We start from the raw sequence: 20,131 nt of genomic DNA, 5'->3' as shown, positions 1-20,131 counted from the left end.
TTGAAAAGTCTTGAAAAGCCATTTAGTTTCTAAAATTTCTCACTGGTAGTACAGAAGAAATTATTTTTTATATTAATATAGACACCATAGTGAAACATACACTTCAAAAAATACGGCAGCTGAACTGTGAAGCTTCTTTTTTGTCCTTTATTTATCTACTTGTTTTTGATGTTGTTTTTGATCAGATAGCATTGCAAAAAGTACAGAGTTTATTGTATATTATTCTGATATATATGTGTAACTGAATTGGAAAAAAAATAATATTATAAAGTATATACTTTACTATAAGTAGGGGAATTTCTCAAAAGTACCTTAAACTCTGTTTGCTCAGGAATGTTTGCTCTTGGTAGGATTTCAATCCATGGTGATGAAAGTGACAAAGATACATAAGTAATGACTGAAACACAACAGCTAAATAGCGATTGAAAATGGACAAGCATCTCCTTTCATGCCACTTAAACCACATACCTGTATTTTTACAAAATAACTGAAAAGTAAAAACGCATGGTTCACTGCTGCTAAATTACTCTCTAATAGAGAGTGCTCCAGTTTAGAATATTCCGGAATATTCCACTGTGCTCCTGTGCTGTCAGTATTGCTGGATTTTGGGTGAGTCCAAACAGCTTGAATTTCTGTCACTTAAAAAAATTCTCTGTGTGCTTTTATTGGTATTGGCATTACGATCTGATAAATTAAATAAAAAATAATCCTCATAAATAGTGACATGGTCCAATGTTTACACTGTAATTCTGTACTATTTGTAAAATTCAGCTTTTTGTAGAATTGTTTACATTAGGCTCGTGTGGTGTACAAGAAAAATCTGATGGATGTTTGTGTCTGTTTTAGTTAGTGCTCGATGTTTGAGGTTTCTTATTTTAATATGGTTGTATACAGCTTTCTATTCTTATTTCAGCTTCTTAAGACTTAGAAAAAATGTTGGTCCTTCTTAATATTAATTGTGGTAATTAATATACAGTACTCAATCCAAAGCTGCCTTCTCTGTTACAATATACAGTACGGTATGCATGACTCACACTCTGAAGCTGCAGGCCACACTGGGGCCTCAGGCTGGTTTTGGACATGAGGCCAGACATGTTGGCACTGTAGCTCTTCAGGCTGCGGCTCTCTTTCAGGTGGGCCTGTAGTTTTTCCCTCTGTCTCCTGCAGGGAAAAAACACAGTAAGTCGGTTAGCTCTTTATCTCAAGGAGACTTAGGGGACTGCTTGAAGCAAGGCTCAAGAGACTAGACCGGACGTACTCAAGATGCATTTTTCTGATGGTGATATCCATTTTTAAAATTATACACACTCACAAAGGACCTTAACTTTAAACATGAAATAAAATTGAAATATGTTTACAAGATAAGAATTAATGTCATGATTTGGAAATATTCACATTTTTGGAAAAATCTAAATAGAATATTAACCACAAGTGGTCTTATCTGAGGAGCTGCACAGCTCAAGAATGCTGATTTTACACACTGCTGTACTCTACTAAAATTAGAGACACTTCTTTACACAGTCACCCATGTCTTGAACCAAATTCCAAGCCATGGTGGTAGAACCCCAGTCACCCCTCCAGTCCAGGTTTTGTTCTAGCAAACATTTGATCATTTATTTTAAAATGTGCACTGCCTCACTTTGTTTCTAAAACTTGTGCACATTTTTCACCTTAAATGAGCAGGTTTAGTGTGCTTTCTTCATAATCCAATGTGGAAATTATAATACATCCTGATCAAGTACAGGATGATATACAGCACATCCGAAACATAACAGGTACAGGTTAATGATATCACTGATTACACTGTATATTGTAACAGCAAAGTAGATTTTCATACTGTATGTGCTTGCTGTAACACTTTCTGTTCGTTTGGGGGTTGCAAATAACACCTAGAATACACAACAAAGTAATTTAACACTGGCATTTCAACTAATAATGCATTTATTATATATTTATTATAATTGTTATATTATATGTCACCCTGCAACTCACAACTGGCCACCCACTGAAGCTAAGCAGGTATGAGCCTGGTCAGTACCTGGATGGGAGACCTCCTGGTGAAAACTAAGGTTGCTGCTGGAAGAGGTGTTAGTGGGGCCAGCAGGGGGCGCTCACCCTATGGTCCATGTGGGTCCTAATGCCCCACTATAGTGATGGGGACACTATACTGTAAACAGGCGCCGTCCTTCGGATGAGACATTAAGCTGAGGTCCTGACTCTCTGTGGTCATTAAAAATCCCAGGGCGTTTCTCGAAAAGAGTAGGGCTGTAACCCCGGTGTCCTGGCTAAATTTCCCATTGGCCCTCATCAATCATGGCCTCCTAATAATCCCTATCTCTGAATTGGCTTCATTACTCTGCTCTCCTCCCCCACTGATAGCTGATGGGTGGTGAGCGTTCTGGCGCACTATGGCTGCTGTCGCATCATCCAGGTGGATGCTGCACATTGGTGGTGGTGGAGGAGAGTCCCCATTACCTGTAAAGCGCTTTGAGTGGAGTGTCCAGAAAAGCGCTATATAAGTGTAAGCAATTATTATTATTATTTACATATGAAAACAACTGTTTTTTTATTTTAAAACCATGCAATCAAAGGTAGCAATCAGTTCCTTCCAGGTGATCGCTAATGTTCTGGCAATTACACCAGCAGCCATATTGCCCTACAGCTCACAACTGGCAGCCCACTAAAGCTAAGCAGGTATGAACCTGGTCAGTACCTGGATGGGAGACCTCCTGGAAAAAACCAAGGTTGCTGCTGGAAGAGGTGTTAGTGGGGCCAGCAGAGGGCGCTCATAGACATTCAATGCCCCAGAGACACTATACTGTAAAAAGGAGCCATCCTTCAGATGAGATGTAAAACTGAGGTCCTGACTCTCTGTGGTCCTTAAAAATCCCAGGGTGTTTCTCAAAAAAAATAGGGGTATAATGCCGGTGTCCTGGCCAAATTTCCCATTGGCCCTTACCAATTATGGCCTCCTAATAATCTCCATCTACAGTATGAATGGCTTCATTACTCTGTTCTCCTCCCCCCTGATAGTTAATGTGTGATGAGTGTACTGGTGCACTATGGCTGCTGTTGCATCATCCAAGTGGATGCTGCACATTGGTGGTGGTGGAGGGGAGCCCCCATTACCTCTAAAGCGCTTTGAGTGGGGTATCCAGAAAAGCGCTATGTAAGTTTAAGCAATTATTATTAATCTGTTTAAAGTTGTGAAAAATTCATTAATGGAATATGTAGTCCCTATATTGAATTGTTTAACTCCATTTTCCCATCTGTATTTTCCAGCAGCCTAATACTTATTGTGTCTGCGTGGTGATGATTCGTCTCCTCCCACCAGCCAGGGGGAGCTCTTACTCACTTGTTGCGACAATAGAAGGCCACACAGAGTGTGCCAAGAAGGCTGATCCCAATTGCGATGCAGGAGATTGACAGCACTTGTCTTTTGTAAACTTCTTCACTCTCTGTTAACCAAGAAGAGAAAATAAAGATCAAGGTAGGAGGGGAAAAAGAGATGGAGAAAATTAACCAACAAATGTATGTGCTTAAAAGTCATATTATAGTTTTTTTTGCAAAGCACAGTCTCCCAGATAATAAATCCAATTTTTTTAAATATATTAAAAGCTGTATGAGTGTAGACATACTAACAAGGGAAGATGCTGTTACCAATTCATTAATTATCTGTGATTAGTTTCATGTCTGTCATCTGAGGATCCTAAAACCCATTAATCATTTTGTTGTTTTTGTACTTCTACTAATTCATAAGACATACTATTTTAAGATTTACCACACAGAGTGTGTAGTGCAAATAATACAATTAAAGTAATTCACATTGGTACTGAGACAACAAAAGGCCTCATTTTCTCTATCCTTTTGTGTATTGACAAGATTTAGAAATTCCAATGGCAGACCTGGCAGCATACGGAGAACACATTGACATTTCTTTGAAGAAAAGAGGAGGATTTCCAAATGAAAACATATTAAATTGGACCATATCATTTTGAGATGAAGTACACCAAGCCATAGATAGTGTGGTACTCTATACATGACTAATATAAAGAGTTCATTACCAGGAGGTTTCAAATTCTGGACCTGGCTCTGCTTCTAATTCACCACATCTCACACTGAGCAAGTAAAAGAACTTGCATTTAATTTTTAAATTAATTTTAAATGTAATTACCAGTGACACTGTAGCAACGATTTGATTGGGTATTTTGTAGCTTACAATCTAGTTTCTGGAAAACAGTCTTGGTAATGGTAGAGTAAAAGTGTTTTGTTAAATGATTAATTATTATAAATTATTATATTTTTGCTAGTTATAATAGTAACAGTTGAAAGAAAGAAAAAGAAGAAAAATGAAAACTATTAACTAGTTATATGCCATAATTTCATGTATTAATAACCAATTAATTTTTAATGTAACACTTTTTTGATGGAAAAGTCTGGATTTGTGGTAGCCTGTCCACATTGTAAAAGGCTTGAAATGCAAATTATCAAGGGGATAATACCATCTGGATGGCATGAAATAATGGCAAAGATTCTACTTACTCAGCAGTTGCCCATTGGATATCAGTTTGATCCATTTCAGGATCTACTCAAGTTCTGCAACTTTTATGTGACCTGAAATGTTCCTTTTAATGGAGGGTCTTACTTCCATGCATGCTGTGATTAAAAAACTGATTTTTCAGGAAAGCCTACAGCAAAGTTGACTGTTATTGTGAATAGATTGTGTTTCTTTTGAAATAGCAAGGTATTCAACAGCACTTTAAGAGCCTATCCAGCAGTACTCAGAAGTGAAGCTGAATGGCACACTTGAGCTATTGCATTGTCCCCAGTTCAAGTGAACATGAGAAAGCAAATACAGTAAATAAATCAATAAAATATTTTCAAAAGTATTTTTGTGCTTATGGTATAGGCTTCTTATTGTGACTGGTCTCACAGTGCCCACATTAGTTTTCCGTTTCCCATATCATTCCCCCACTCTGAGCTCTGTTTTTGCTTTGCTGCTTTTTGCCAAACACTATGTCACTGTCAGATCTGTAAAGCAGTCTCATGGCTATTGAACTGCCAACCTTTAATATAAAACTAGAATTGGCATGAGCTGCTGCAGTGGAGAGGATAGGGCAGTTTGGGAGGGAAAGGCATAACGTTGGTTTACTATACTGTACAGTATGTGTTCTGTAGTCAGAGGCTGTTGCCTGGAAATGCTTACCCTGAAAACCATCATTTGGTTGGATTTAGTGGCTAAGCCAAACCCAGGCTGTCTTAGGCCTAGTCTTTTCCTTATCTCAGTGCAGGTTTACTGCTAATTTATTTACTAATCTAAATTAAATCAATATCAAATTCAAAATACTTCAGAATTAATCACTTCCATGTGTTTCCTTGGGGTGTTTTGGAATCATTTTAATCAGTGGAGCAAGCCAATGTTCATGTTTGCTATAATTAGACAATTCTGGAGCCTAGAGGGACACAGCTCTGAAAAGACCAGGCCAGGGGTAGGGAATGTTAAACCTCCAGATCTGCTGTAAGTAAAGACTTCACCCTTGTATCTAATCTCTCTAGGGTATCCCCTGTGTTTGGCAGTTAATAATAATTTCTTTACCCAGCTTTCCAGGACCTACTGTGTAACTTGGGAAATGATTATCTATTTTCGATAATTAAAGCACATCTCTCAGTATCAGGGCTCATATGACCCCTGTAAGACCCCTCCTAAAAAACAAAGATTCCCTTTGATTCTCAACATGTAGACATCCAATAATAAGGATTAAGACACAATGGGGGAGATTTACTAAGGGCTTGACAAAAACAGCAAAGAAAACAAATAGGACATTCAAAAAGAACAACAAGGAAATAAAATACTGTATATCCTGTACTGTATGTCCTTTATGATTACAAGTTGGAATTCTCAAACCAAGCTATTTCCTGTATGTAGGGGATTCCCTCCAGTTATTCGTTGCAATACAAGATACTGTATATCTTTATGTACGATATAGGACTCAGACCTTTACCTTTCCAAAATTTTACACAGAAACTACAGTACATTTTGCAAATAATGTCTGAAAAATTCAGAAAGAGGGATGTGCACTTTTTTCTTGTACTGTGTCTAATCTTGTAGCCTTCCCTACTTCACTGTTTGGCTGCTGGAACTACCCACACCTGTCATTCCATGAGTCTTTTTCCCCAGTTTAACTGCCCACTTTCTGTCTTTTGTGCGGCTATCTGTCTGACTACCTGTACATTTCTATTGGCTTTTTATTGCTTCCCCTATCATCACCTTTTCAGTTGATCTTTGTTTCCTGTAAAGCCTAGAAAAATGCTTTGGATTTGCCCAATTTCAAAACATTTCCACTTGATATTATAAGGTAGCCATCCTGTCTGTCATCATTTCTGGAGTCCACATAGAAAAAAACATATAAAAGGTATCCTGACCAAGAAACATCATATGTTATGTTGCTTACATTTAAAAATGCTATACATTTGCATGGGCATGTGTTTTAGAAATACTACAGTATGTAACAGTTTATACAATACAGTATTTGGATCTTTATTTGGAATCCATGTCTGCTTTCACAGCAGATGTACTACTTTGAAGACTGATTTTCTCAAATCTAATCAGCTGACCAAGAATGGACCTGATTTGCAAAAAGATAAGAGAAAATCAGAAGAAAATTAATGTTCACTAATTTTAGTGGTGGAAAAGTAGGTGGCTCCTTCTGAACTAGAGGTGCTGTCTAACAGATGAACCATAACTCCATCAACATTAAACAATTCCCATAGCACTTATTTGCAAGAAAACTTGGTAAATAATGGCGTTAAGGCCAGATTAGAAAGGCAAACTATATTTCTGGATTTCTCACTCCTCTGCCTCCATTACAGTTTGAAATCTTGAAGAATCTTGCTTGAAAAACAGATCGTAATTTCAAAGTGGCTTCACAAACAAATAACTGCACAGTATGGGATTAACCGTTTTTGAATTGTGTTTGGTTCTGTTAAGAGTATACAAAAAAGGTGCCACTGCTTCAGCTGTATTGCAATCAATCTTAACAGCAGGACAGTTCAGCAGGCTTTGAGTTATGCTGTGTATCTTTCAGACAAGGAATATGGTGTATGGCTTCCCAAACAGCTGAAATATGTTAATGACCCAACAAGAAGCAGGCAGTCTGTACTGTGGAGCCATGGAATACACTACCATATTTCATTTTTTTATTTTTCTGCAGTATTTTGCTAAAGGAGAACATAAGTATTTTCATCATTTCAAATGTAAAAACTCAAAGCATTCAGCTGTCCTTCTGTACAGTGATATAAATGCATTTAATAAAGTATTTTGATGTCTTCTCAGTGGGTTGTTTGCAACATATCCACACTAGGATCATTCTGATGATTTATAGCAGCAGTACTACTGTTGAGAGAGTTTTAAAATAATTGCCTGTATTTTATATGTTTTGTAATTTTATGTTTTCTTCACCTCAATTTTGGAAAAGCTGTATTGTGCTTTTGACCAGGTCATCTGGGCATTCTGTGTGCCAAACATAAAAACAAAGCTGCACGCTAAACATTTTATCACTTGCAAGGTATTTACTTGATCTTCATCTTTTCAGTGAAGGCTGCTGTCTCCCTTCTTATTCTGCACAACCCCTGTGACAGGGATGGAGTAGAGTTCTTACAGTAAAGCAGTTGATTTTCTGGTGTTTTGAGATATAGGCCACAGTATGAACTGAATGGTATTTTGACTCCACAAGCCTCTCAGTTCAGTTTACTGAAATTGCAGTGTGCAGTTGCCTTACTGTAAAAACAAGAGTCTGCAGTGTTTAAAAAAAACCTGTATAAAAAACTGAAATGGATAAAAAACTCTTACAACAGAGGTTTAATTTTCCTCCTTTCATCACACCGTATGGTGGTGCCTCTTTGTTTCGCCTGATCCAGTTGAACTTCATGACTGGTCTGATGCCAGCATTTCAGTGAAATAAAACACACAAGGGAGGACAATCATGGTATAGTGCTCCTGACCTAGGTAAGTCACAGCCACATCAAAGATGCTTTTCATCTCTTCTCCCCAAACCTGTTATTAGTGCTGCTTGCCAATAGAATTTGCCTTTCAAACAAAAGGTGACTGGCCACATACAGTAAATACAACTACTGTACTGTATAAACTGGCTGCCATATAGTTTTTCCACAACTTGCATTTGCCAACATGTGCCAAATTCATGCTTGTGACAGTAGGAAGCAGTAATTGACTGATTCATACAGTATATAATTTTGGTTGTTTGTCAACAAGGAACTAACTAACCCAGGGTCAAGATGTCCCAGTCCTTTTTCAGGCATCTATGCTGTGTGCAGAACAGTGAGGAGGACTGAGTCTTCCTGTCAGGTGTAACTTGTTATTTACACTGTATTATCATCTTAAATAATTCATCCAACCCTCTGGCAGTGGACGGTGTGCTGTGGCAAGATGTTAAAAAAGATCAATTCCATACCGTTGACATCACCAGTCTTGTGACAATTTTGGCTACTACAGTACAATTTGGGTTTTTAAGTCCCATGTCATGTCCAAATAAAAAACAGATTCTATATGTGGCCTGCCTATTTGAGATTAATATGTTATTGATACCTCTATCTGTCCTTTCCCCAATGACCTCCCTTGAAAAGGGATTTTAATTTTAGTGAGACTGCTTTGTTATTCAAGAAAAATATTATCTCACCATGGTCTAAATTGTAACAGACCGATCTCACTGTGCCTTGCCTGACTCCATGATTAGATAACCCTATTTAAAGAGAAGCTGTATCAAAATCAGTCACAGATTTCTCTCTTGCAACCTCTAAAACTGTCTCTAAGCCCCACATCTTAAACGTTGTGTGCCACAGATTAAACAGATGCAGTTTAAAATTTCAGCTGCTCCATTACAATATTAACAAAATAAGTGCAGAAGTCGGCCATCAAAACTACAGATTTATCACAGATGATCACTTTAACATATACTGTTGGTATGTTCATTAGGAATACTCTATAATTGGAATGGGAAAATATAATGAATGTAATGACTACCTCCTTGCAACTCAACCCCAAGAGCAGTAAAAATCAGTATGGAAGCTAAATACTAATGAGCCCATTATAAGAGTAAGTGTAACATATGAAGTGATAATCCTTTCAATGGAAAATGAGAATATATGCAGAAAATGGCATAGTTAGGAGTGTTGCCAAGCTTTGTAAAGTAAAAGAATTTTTCCCGTATATGGAATAAGGGATTAGATGTTGAATATCCTGAACAAAGAGCCAACAAAATGTTACATTGAGATGATTCTGCACTGAGTGAGCAGCATTCCTTGTTTATGAGAAGCTCACATGATGCTGTCTGTAAATAGATTAATGGACTATGTCTCTTTCTCTCTCTCTTTCAGTTCAGTGTCATGTGTTATCAGGGTTTTCAGAGAGTGAGAAGCCACACAAACAGATAATTTCACAAGTCACAGTGCCAAAATTTTACAAAAGCACAAGAAGAAGAAATTCAATGTGAGGGGAAATTATATCAAGGACTTCAAGTTGGGGAGTAGCTTGTTTATAAAGAAAGGCTGGACACAGAAGGAGAGGGAGAGAGAAAAGCTCTAAGGCAGAGACACCTGCAGCAAGAGACCGAAACTGAGAGAAGAGCAAGAAATGTGATATGTTTGCAACACAATATCAAGCTCATAGCAAAGCAGGAGACTAATACAGTTTGTATGTTTTTTCAGAGTACTTGTGTTCATACAACATGGTCTGCAGTTTGCAAATACAAATTTTCAGCTTTGTGCCAACAGTTGCACAGAATAAAATCAACTGTGCATTAATACACACAAAAGAGTGTATAACAAACAAAAATGTCCTTGCTTGAAGAACTAAACACAACTCCAACTTCAAATTTATTTGAACTAAAAAATGATTTTTAATTTGTAAAGCTTTTAATCTCTAAACCGTACAGGACATGCATTTATGCCCTGTAACTGTTAACTATTAAATAGAAGATATTAACTGAAGTTCAAGAGGGAGAACAGCAAGAAGTCAGTGACACTGCTGTACCTAATCTCCATCATTATGAAATTAGCTATATGCACTGAAAACAAATGTCTCCCTTTGCATTCATCTCAAGGATCCCTTCTCTACCCTATTTTTACCTAGCAGTTACCCCTTAGTTCACTCCTTGTGAATGGGGTTTGAGCCTCCTTGTCCTATGGAAGCTACCCATTAACCAAGCGGGTCAAGTCAAATCTATCTGACCAAGTATTCCAAACATTCACAAAGCATTCAATTATTGGCTGTTGTTGTCCCTAATGAAGTCATGTGACTAAAATGTTTCATATAGAAATGGAATTATTACTGCTTCCACTTCTTGTGTTCTGTATTGCAAATCATGAGGCCATTTTAAAATTAAACTTTACAAAGTCACCTAAAAAGATAGTAATCGCTATTGTTTGGAGCGCCCTTTGAATCTTACAGCCCAAGAAACACCTGATGGATGCAGTGTGCCTATAAATTTCAGAGCATTCGCAAATGGTCACATTTTTCCCCCGTGGAAAGTAGTACTGCTATGGAAGCTGTAGGGCTGTGAAATATGGAAGCAGAACCACAGGAACAAAGGCTGGAATGGAAAAAATCTTCTTCTTCTTGCTCATTATTATTATTAGTCTTTTCTTAATACTTTGCAGTGTTATTTAGTACAGTATCTTATTTCTTTTAATTTCTATGGCGAGGTTAATGTCCACTTTCACTGTAGCAACAGATGCTGTTATTTTATTTTCAGTGATTTCTCTTTATATCTGTACTGATTTTGTTAACAGTAACAGTGTTTTTGTTGTATTTAATGTCTGATCAGAAGTTTTGGTTCAAGTCCGATGACATTCCTGTTTTTTGAAGTACTTTTGGTTTAACAGATTTGTGTGTCACTACAATTTGTGAACATGCTTTCCACTACAAAGAAAGAATACATTCTCATTTATTTTCCTTGAAAATACAGAAGATTGATATAAAGCTGGCTCTAAACTATCTTTGAACAGCAGAATCTTAATAACTCAAGGGGTTGAATCTGAAACTCAAATCCTTATCTTCCTAAAGGTCAAATGACTATCCTATGGTGAATGATAAAATATGAAAGCGTACGTGCTGGTTTCCATGTGAATCATTGTGTTCTTTCTCACAAAATGCTATCTTCTGAATTCCTGTTTTGAGGTTTGTTGTCAGTAAGTGTGCACCAGTGTAGAGCCTCCAAAATGACAGAATACATACCATCACAGTTGTGCACAAAGGACTAACAATTAGAAACTACACAAATTGGGAACAAAATATCCAATCATGTTGTTGAAACTGGCACTAGGATTCTTCTAGATGGGATTAGATGAGGTTTTTGATCAGACCAGCTGTAAAACGGGATGAATGACTTCTTCATGATTGTAGCACAATGTCTTTGCTAATATTGATCGTTTTTGTTGAAGCGATGTTCGGCACTGGGATCAGCTAAGCAATGGTCAATTAAACTTGATTGGATGAAAGACCTTAATTAAAATGGAATGAATTTACATGTCACCATTTGGAGCCACACATATGATAGTGTGTTCACAACACTGATCTGAGTGCAGAAGCCATGACTATTATCATTAAGATTCTGGAAGAAGCAGACAAGAAGATGTATTTGTATTTTACTGTATTTTTGTTGACTAACTGCTAATGAATGCATTTCAGAATGTGCCCTCTTATTCCCTCAAAAGCCAAGGACATAATGGTAAATGCACTCAGGATGTATGCTGTTACAAGCAGAGATAATCCCATGGAGCACATGAACATACAATATCATCACATTTCTGAATGTCATAGAAGAGGTGCAATTAAGAGCTTAATATACTGTAGAGTCTAGAGTTAAATACAGGTCTAATAACAGTTCCAAATGTTATTTATTATAGATAGATAAATGAAGATTAACTTTAAAACAGTATTTTTTATTTTGCATATGTTTGTGATTGTGATTTCATACTGCATGTTTATTACTCTTGAAGATGTTAAACACCATAGCATTTGTGCTGAAGAATCAGTATGTCCTTAGAAAAAATCACATGTTGAGGCTTTAAACCAGTGTGGAATGCTTCACACAAGTGTAAAGGCACCATTTTTTTGCGTGGAATGTATCCTAGCACAATGATTCTGGAAATGGAATCCACTACTCAGCAGAGATTTGGGAAGAGCCGTTTTCCTGTAATGTCAACATGCAAATCTTGTAAGGTTATACAGTTATACATAATAATGGAAGAATCAATTCCTGCTTAGGTTGTGTGCGTGTACTGTAGGTCTAGTCTGCTTAGGTTGTGTGTATGCCCTGTAATGGACTGGTATTGCATGCTGTTCTACCTTGCGCATACTGTAAAATACTTCCCTGGTCAGCTTTGGGTTGTTGTGACCATCACCAGGAGAAATCAGCTGTAGATGGAATAACAGATGACAGCAGAGGTGCTCAGATCTGAGCCAAGTCCTTGAATATGTGCTGTCTTGCAGGGAAGTCCATAAAAGCTACATGAATGGTAGCACAGTGAATGGTAGCCAGTATATAGTTGAAAAGAGATCCCCTGTATTACAACGGGGAGAGATGTGAAGTGAGTGATCCTTTCAAACACTGAATAACAACAGCCCAGACTTCCTTTATGCCTTTCCAAAGCTTCGCTTTTCTATGTTATAATTTGTAAGTGCTTTTTCAGAGTTTGCTTATTGTTATTTTCACTTTATAGACTATATTACTGGAAGAAATGAAACATAGGTAAAGAAAAGAGGCACGTGAAAATTGTACATAAAGAAGAATACAAAGAAGTAGACTTAACTACTTATTAATGAGAACATTTTATATTTCCACTAAAGCCTCTTAAAGCTTTTAATACAAATGGGGATTTTAAAGTCTCTTATTCTCTCAGCCCAGATGCTCTCCAGGGTTAAAAAGTCAGTTTGTGACCCTATAATAATAGTCTGGCATATTTTTTTCACAATGAATCGGATAGGCCATTATTTTGCAATATTTCCAGGTCTTGAACATTCAACATCTAATCTCTATCCCCTGGAGTACGAAACAGGGAGCTGATGCAGTCATGTAAGCTGCTTTAAAATGCAATAATGTTTTAGAGTTGGCCATTCATACTTGGCACTGTAGATGGGTCTATAGTAACTTCATATTCCTCTTTCCAATGCCCAGTGTGTTGGCTTGTGCTTTTACCCTGCTCTGTAAAAAACGGGTTAAGAACCATTGTCCAAAATGTGGCCTAAATATTGTGTAATATTATAATTTAGCTTTAATATAGTCAGTTTAATCTTATCTTTGCATCAAAGTAATTGATTTGCCTGAGCCTTTTATTATTTATTTCTTCATGCAACAGAATCAGGACGAGGTTCCTTACATTTAATGAATTTTAAGTAAGCAAAAACTAAACCAGTTTCACTCGCATATCATAATTTTTGAGGTGGCACATACTGGACTGCTATTTGATACTTCTGAATAATAATATTACATTAGATTTTGGGAGCCATAAAGTCTATATAAACTTATGAACAGTCACAAGCGTGACATACTGTAGCAATCAACTACTATTCCACCTTGAAACACCCTATCTCCAATCCAAGTACTACTGTATATACGCCAGACATCCTCTGCACAGCAGACAGCCTCTGGTGCAGCCTATGTTACCTGGAGATGAAGGCTAGTCCCAGTAGTTTTAGTAATGTAGTGTATGTGAAAACGAGTTTGGATATGACAACCATTACAGAGTTCTAAGTTAATATGCCTCCCAAATTACTATGAACTAACCTGCTGATACCCCACTACACCCCAGCTGGAGAAAAGTTCATCACTTAAAATGCCCTCTTCAGAGGGTACCGATCAGCAGCCTATCCTGCTCTGCTTGGTCTCCATTAAGACCCCCAGATGGGCCAGCTAATGAGGGGCACTGAGACTGGCTGATGTGCAGGCATGCTGCTGGTTACCGTGCCAACAGCATAAATCTCCCTCCTATTGCTCTGTGCTCGGTGTTTCCATGGAGACCAGAGTGCATTAATATTCGGAGGTGAGCAGAACCCCCTGGAGCAATGTTTGAGAGTGAGGGTGTTCCGACTCGCTGTTTTTCTCATGTTTTATGCTTTATCCATCTGACCTCTGCAGTGGCCAGGATTAACTTTTTTTTTTAAATAAAAAGCTCTACTGAAAACCTCTGCTGTTGGTTGTTTACAAAGAAAACAACAAAGATGCCAGTATATCCAGGCTTTTTTCTGCAAAATGCTTAAAACTTAGACTACCTACGTGATGGCACTTTTAAACTCTTTATACATTAATTCGAAGAAGTAAGCTGCGACTCTGAAAACTGCACTGGGCTCTGAATTTCTACTGCCCATACACTCCTAGGGGGTGAAAGAACAATAGAGAAAAAGACAACAACAAAGATGCCGAAATGTGTTAACAGATCAAAGTGTATGATTATATTGCATAGATTTTATCACTGATGGTTCATGGGTGACATGTCCTGGGGGCATGTGTTTCCTCAGTCCAGGAAAAGAAATTCAGCTAATTCTGGGCTAATAACAGTGAACCATGTTTTATCAGCTTGGCCTTCTAAAACCCTAAGCATTTTAAAATAGAAGATTCAAACACCAGGGAATAACAAAAACATTATTTTCTACAGCACCTTTCATGCTGCAATACACCAGTAATGTGACATTCAACACTAACCATTTCCATCACATCAAATAAAAAATGAAAACTTTGAGATTGTTTAAAGGCAAAAGCTAAGCTTAATTAAACACTGTTTTAAAATACCTGAAGATTTAGAGTCTGTAATTGGTCATTGTATGAATTCTGCTGTCGACTTAAAAAAGCCTTAATTGGTTTATCTCAGATTATCTGATCTACAGTACTTGTCAACTGAACTCCATCATGCATTTTACAATCTATCTAGTAGCAGACTGAAAATGCAGTCTGTGAGCAAACTTACTTTTTTTAAAACTTATTAAAAAATGTTAACCACTTTTACATTTATTTCTATTAAATATGTTACTGTCCTTTTCTCAACATTAGTCATCCTGCCACCTGCCACACCTTTGGCAATATCTCCTTGGTTTGCTCCTTTTTCCTTTCCCTGCTAGTGTCCTTCCTTGGGTGGGGTTGTCCCCTTTCAAAATCATGTCTCTTGACCCCTTGAATGCTCTTGGTAAAACCCACCTCGCAGGAACAGCCCGGCATGTAACACTCTAGTTGAAGCCTAATTCTGGATTCTATTGAATAAATGTCTTATGAATTTCTTCTGATATATATTTTCAATTCCTCCCTCCATCATATAACATCCTAAAATGTATTTTTTTAAAGTTGTGTGTGTCAGTTAATAAGGACAAAAAGAGTCCCTTTACAGCCTTCAAATATCTTGGAATTATTTATGTCTCCTTACTGAAATCAGGGGTTCCCTGGGATACAGAGCTTCTAGTTCACCCCTTAAGTAAGATGCTGGATGCAACGGGCAAGACTTCAGGAATAGTGTCCTTGCTTTATTCTTTGTTATTGAAATCCTTATAAAAATCTCTAATAATCAGTGAGACCTCCCGAAAGAGACCTACAGTAAAAGGCAGTATCTCATAAGACACTCTTGGGGGTAATTTGAATTCTGCATCTAAAAATCTTGATCACCAGCTCATTCATTTTAACTTTTTTTATAGGCCTCACCTAACCCCTCAGAGATGTTTTTTAATACTGTATTATTAATACAGTATACAGTATTACAGTATCACTGACTCTCTGAGGTGTAATCTGTGTTCCCAGGGAGCCACGGGCATATTCTTTCACATTGTTTTAATTTTGAGAAAAGGTAGGTGCAACACTGTCCACAATGTTGAAACACAGATTTCCTTTCTATTACTATTACTGCTGAATGACAAGTCCTATATTGGCTTAATAGCACTGCAGTAAAGGGTCTGCCACCAAAAGAATAATTTTGCATAGTTGGCAGCCACCTCACTCTCTTCTCTGGCTCCAAATTGCCTTTATTGATGTTTCACAAATGGAGCTGTCTACTGCTCAGGTTTTTGGTCTATGGGAGACCAGTGTAGAAGACATAAAAACATTGTTGTTCCCTCTACCATCCTCTATTTGCTGAGTTGGTTTCACTGGCCATCTGGGATAGAGTGGATTTTGAGGAAGGCTGGAAAGGGGATTGTCTCTGGTGGAGAAGAGGATTATGAGAAAGATTTTATTGTTGCTGTTTGTATGCTAGTTTTTGTTTCCTAAATAAAAAAAGTCAATGAAAATATTTTGGAATCATTGTCAATTCCAAATTTTCTTGTGACAAGCATTCAGTTATATGTTTCTAAATTCTTGTCAGATACAGTAAGTCTGGCGGTAAAACTGAACTATTGTTCTTGCTACTATACTGTAGGTCACCTCAGCTATGACCTGAGAATCTTTCCCCTGAGCTGGGATTTTTTTTCTTCAGATCTCGCCTGATCAGTGTCTTCCTTGCTTTACAATGTAGCCCTCCCCTCAAATTGCAATGCTGAGCTTTAATTGTGGTACTTATTACTGGAAAACTGGAATGGAATGTTTGATATTTGAAATCTTCTTCAAATATCTGGGTTGTACTAGTGTTCCTGACACTATACTTCATGCCAACCTGTCCTTTTTCTGCCATCTGCAGTTACTTGATTAGCACGCCGCTGGAAGCTTTTGATGTAATAGCTGCCTGATCCCTCACTAATACAACCTCCTCCATTAGCTTTGGAATCTTCATGTTCAAGGGCATTGGTTCACAGTACTGAGGCCTTCCTAGTTTTCCTTATCTCACTTTTTGAACATTATTCTGATTTATTCAAATTGATATACAGTATATACACAACTTCACTTTGGGACCACAAACAGAAATAAAAATAATTTATTATTCAAATATCTTTCAAATTGTCAATTGTCTACAAAATAAGCTTATTTGGGCCCAATATTCTAGTCCAGGAAAATCTGTTGATTTGCCTTCAGTCATACCCTCTTCCTTCTTCCAGGTGGTGTTCAATCCTTGTTGCAAAAAGTATAAACACTTAAAAAAAGGATTTGAGCCATTAAGATCAATACTTACTGTGATCATATTGAGTTGTTACAAATTTCTATTACAAATTTCTACAAACATTTTGACAGTTACTTCAGGACTTAATTCCTAGCAGACTCTGCTGAGCCCTCTGTAACTGTTGGATTTCTTTTCAGATAATTTTCTGTCATAATTCCTTTGCTCATTTCCTCTTTTTATTGCCTTGGTGGTCTAGACCTAACTCTTACAAAGCAGTTGACCAATTAATATTACAGGTTAAAATTTGAATGTGTGGGAATTGTGACAAGCTGTAATGTTTTCTGGTTCAATGACCTCTTTTTGATAAATTGTTGTTACATTTACAGTTATTTTTACAGTACCGCTTTGTGGGGATAGCTCTATTCCTTAGCTAGTGTTAAAATATCTTAACTAACTAATCAATCACATCCCTCATCTCTGATTTGGCTTCATCACCCTGTTCTCCTCCCCACTGATAGCTGGTGTGTGGTGTGTTCTGGTGCACTATGGCTGCTGTTGCATCATCCAGCTGGGGCTGCATGTTTGGTGATGGTGGAGGGGAGTCCCCATTACCTGTAAAACACTTTGAGTGCCCAGAAAAGCGCTATATAAGTGTAAGGAATTACAGTGTTAATTACTAATAATAATCTCCTTCAATATGCCTGGCAATTTCCACTACATCTTGGCATCTTGTTAGTTTTTAGCCATCCTACAGTAACTCTGTAGATTTTCAGTCAGTTATATTAAAATTTCAAAATACTACTGGAGTTACTTCTAATTCTATTGGACATGCTATGACTGGAAAAAAAGTCTAATATTTATTTATCATGTTTATTACAGTGCAGAGAAAAAGGTTTTGAAGACCATCATTTCTTAAAACACCATCATTTTTAAAACACTTCTTAGAACACCATCATTCTTAAAAGTCGTAAAAAGTTTTAATAAAAGATTAATATAACTTGAATACATGAATAACACAAAGACGTAAGATTCCTGTAAATGTTTATCGGTCTCTCACATTAACTTTAAGAATTTAGGCCCATTCTTCCTTATATTTCAGGGGGTTACTTGCATGAACAGTCTGCCTTAACATTTCATTTTAGGTCTGAACTTTGACTGGGCAAATCCTAAAGACAAAATTTATTTTTCTGTCATTCTGTCGTAGATCTGTTTGTATGTACAGTATGGTTTAATTGTCTTGCATGATCCACTTTTGACTCAGCTGATGAATGGATGGCCTGACAGTCTCTTCCTGTACTGGCTGATACAACGCTGAATTCATAGTTCTGTCAATTATGGCAAAATGTCAGAGTCCTCAGGCAGGAAAGCAGCCCCTAACCATATTCTATTGGAAGGCAGTGTTTGTTTTCCCATGTAATAATTCACACAACATTTTCCCATACAACAATTTAAAGACCTTTTCACTTGTGTGTACAGAGAACATTCTTCCAATAGTCTTATGGATCGTTTATGTGTTCTTTGACAAACATGAAATGGGCTGCAGTCTGCTTCTTAGAAAGCAATGTGTTTTTCCTTGCTATCCCCACATGAAAACCATTCTTGTTCAGTCTTTTACACATTGTTCCAGCATGAACACTGACATTAGTGACAGTGAAAGAGGCCTGCAGATCCTCTGTGTTTACTCTGGAGTAATTTGTAATTTCAAGAATGATTTTCCAGGTTGTTCTTGGGGGAATGACCAGTCCTAGGTACAGTAGTGTCACTCTGGTTTTGAATATTTTCCATTTACTTACTATCTGTATGACAGAGGATGGAAAGAGCACCAAATGTTAAGTAATGGGTTTGTAACCCTCTCCACATTGATGAGCATTGACTACTAAATTATTTGTTGGGTTTTTTTGTCGTAATATTTTTGTTGCAAAAATGTAAAATTGGTAATAATCAATACAATTATTTAAGTAAAAAAAGGTCTTGATTAATCACAAATATGGTAAGAAAATTCAGTTCCAATAATTACAGTATATCAGAGGTTCACATTTTGTTAACATTAATCTCCTGTTATAAGGGGTTTTAATCCACTTTTTGGATTTTTGTACGCAAATAACTCATTGCATAATTTATTTCCTCCACTGCTGTATTCTTTTTGGTCTTTACATTGGCTACACTAAAATGTTTTTAGTTGCACCTGTAGTTTGGTAAACTCTCATACTATTCTTATTTTGTTCTCTGCTGTAACCACTCTCCTTCCATTTTTTTCCCTAATTTCTCTGTTGTACAATGTAAGCCATTGATGTTTGTTTAAGGGATGAGTTGTTTTATAGTTTAACATTATGCTTTTGAAGTATAATAATATAAGTTTAATTGATTGTACTTAGTAGAGTACATTGATAATATGCATGAATGCGCTGATATTAAGTGCTCTAAACATCATTTCAAAATCAATGCTGAATCTCAAAACATAACCACTGAAATTAAAAATACACACTTCAGCTCCAGGCACCAAGTAGCAATGTTTTTTTGATGATTAGACAGTGGAATTACATAAAAAGTAAAGAAATGGATGTATCATTAACTTTTGTCTTGGCTTTCCTGTTCTAATTTGCTAAGTGATGTTTTGGAGTATGTAAAGAGTTTCTGGCTGAATGTAAAGAAATGAGGCTCAAGAGAAGATCACAGCTGCTCATGTTTCCACATGCAATGAATCTGGGAAAACTGGGCAGCTGTTATTGTGAATTCCTCTTCTGAACCTTTTCAGAAGACTAACTATTGCACTTTCATGTTTTTACTGCTACTGTATGTACAGAACATATATATTTATTTTTTTGTGACTTTTTTAGGCAAGTAACATATTGTCCTTAAATTGTGTAAGCTCCTTGTATGAACTATTAGAATGATCACAACACTATGTGTTGCTAGGATTTTAATGTTGCCTGACCTTTGTTTTGTGTTTTAAAAATCTCGTCAATGACCTTCAATATAGAAATCAGACAACAAAGAGCAATAATAATAAACATACCCATCCAGTAGAGGGTGTATCCAAGTAACATATGCTGTATGTTGAAACATTGTATTTAAAATCAAAGTATATGTGAATGCTTAGTACTATATA

At 36.9% G+C, this 20,131-nt stretch overlaps 1 protein-coding gene across 1 annotated transcript in view; it reads right to left on the bottom strand.

Annotated features, from left to right (window-relative positions):
* Positions 1-20,131, bottom strand: part of nrg3a (neuregulin 3a) — a 427,029-nt gene that overhangs the window by 27,937 nt on the left and 378,961 nt on the right. The window contains exons 5-6 of the mRNA XM_088917327.1: positions 3,356-3,458; positions 1,035-1,161 (exon numbers count right to left, since the gene is read on the bottom strand). Coding sequence (XP_088773453.1) covers positions 1,035-1,161; positions 3,356-3,458 — 230 coding nt within the window. The remainder of the gene's footprint in view (positions 1-1,034; positions 1,162-3,355; positions 3,459-20,131) is intronic.

The sequence above is a fragment of the Atractosteus spatula genome, chromosome 5 (assembly GCF_055471065.1).
Source record: "Atractosteus spatula isolate fAtrSpa1 chromosome 5, fAtrSpa1.hap1, whole genome shotgun sequence".
Lineage (NCBI taxonomy): Eukaryota > Metazoa > Chordata > Actinopteri > Semionotiformes > Lepisosteidae > Atractosteus > Atractosteus spatula.
The sequence above is the reverse complement of the archived record's forward strand: the minus strand, read 5'-3'. Positions and strand labels throughout refer to the sequence as shown.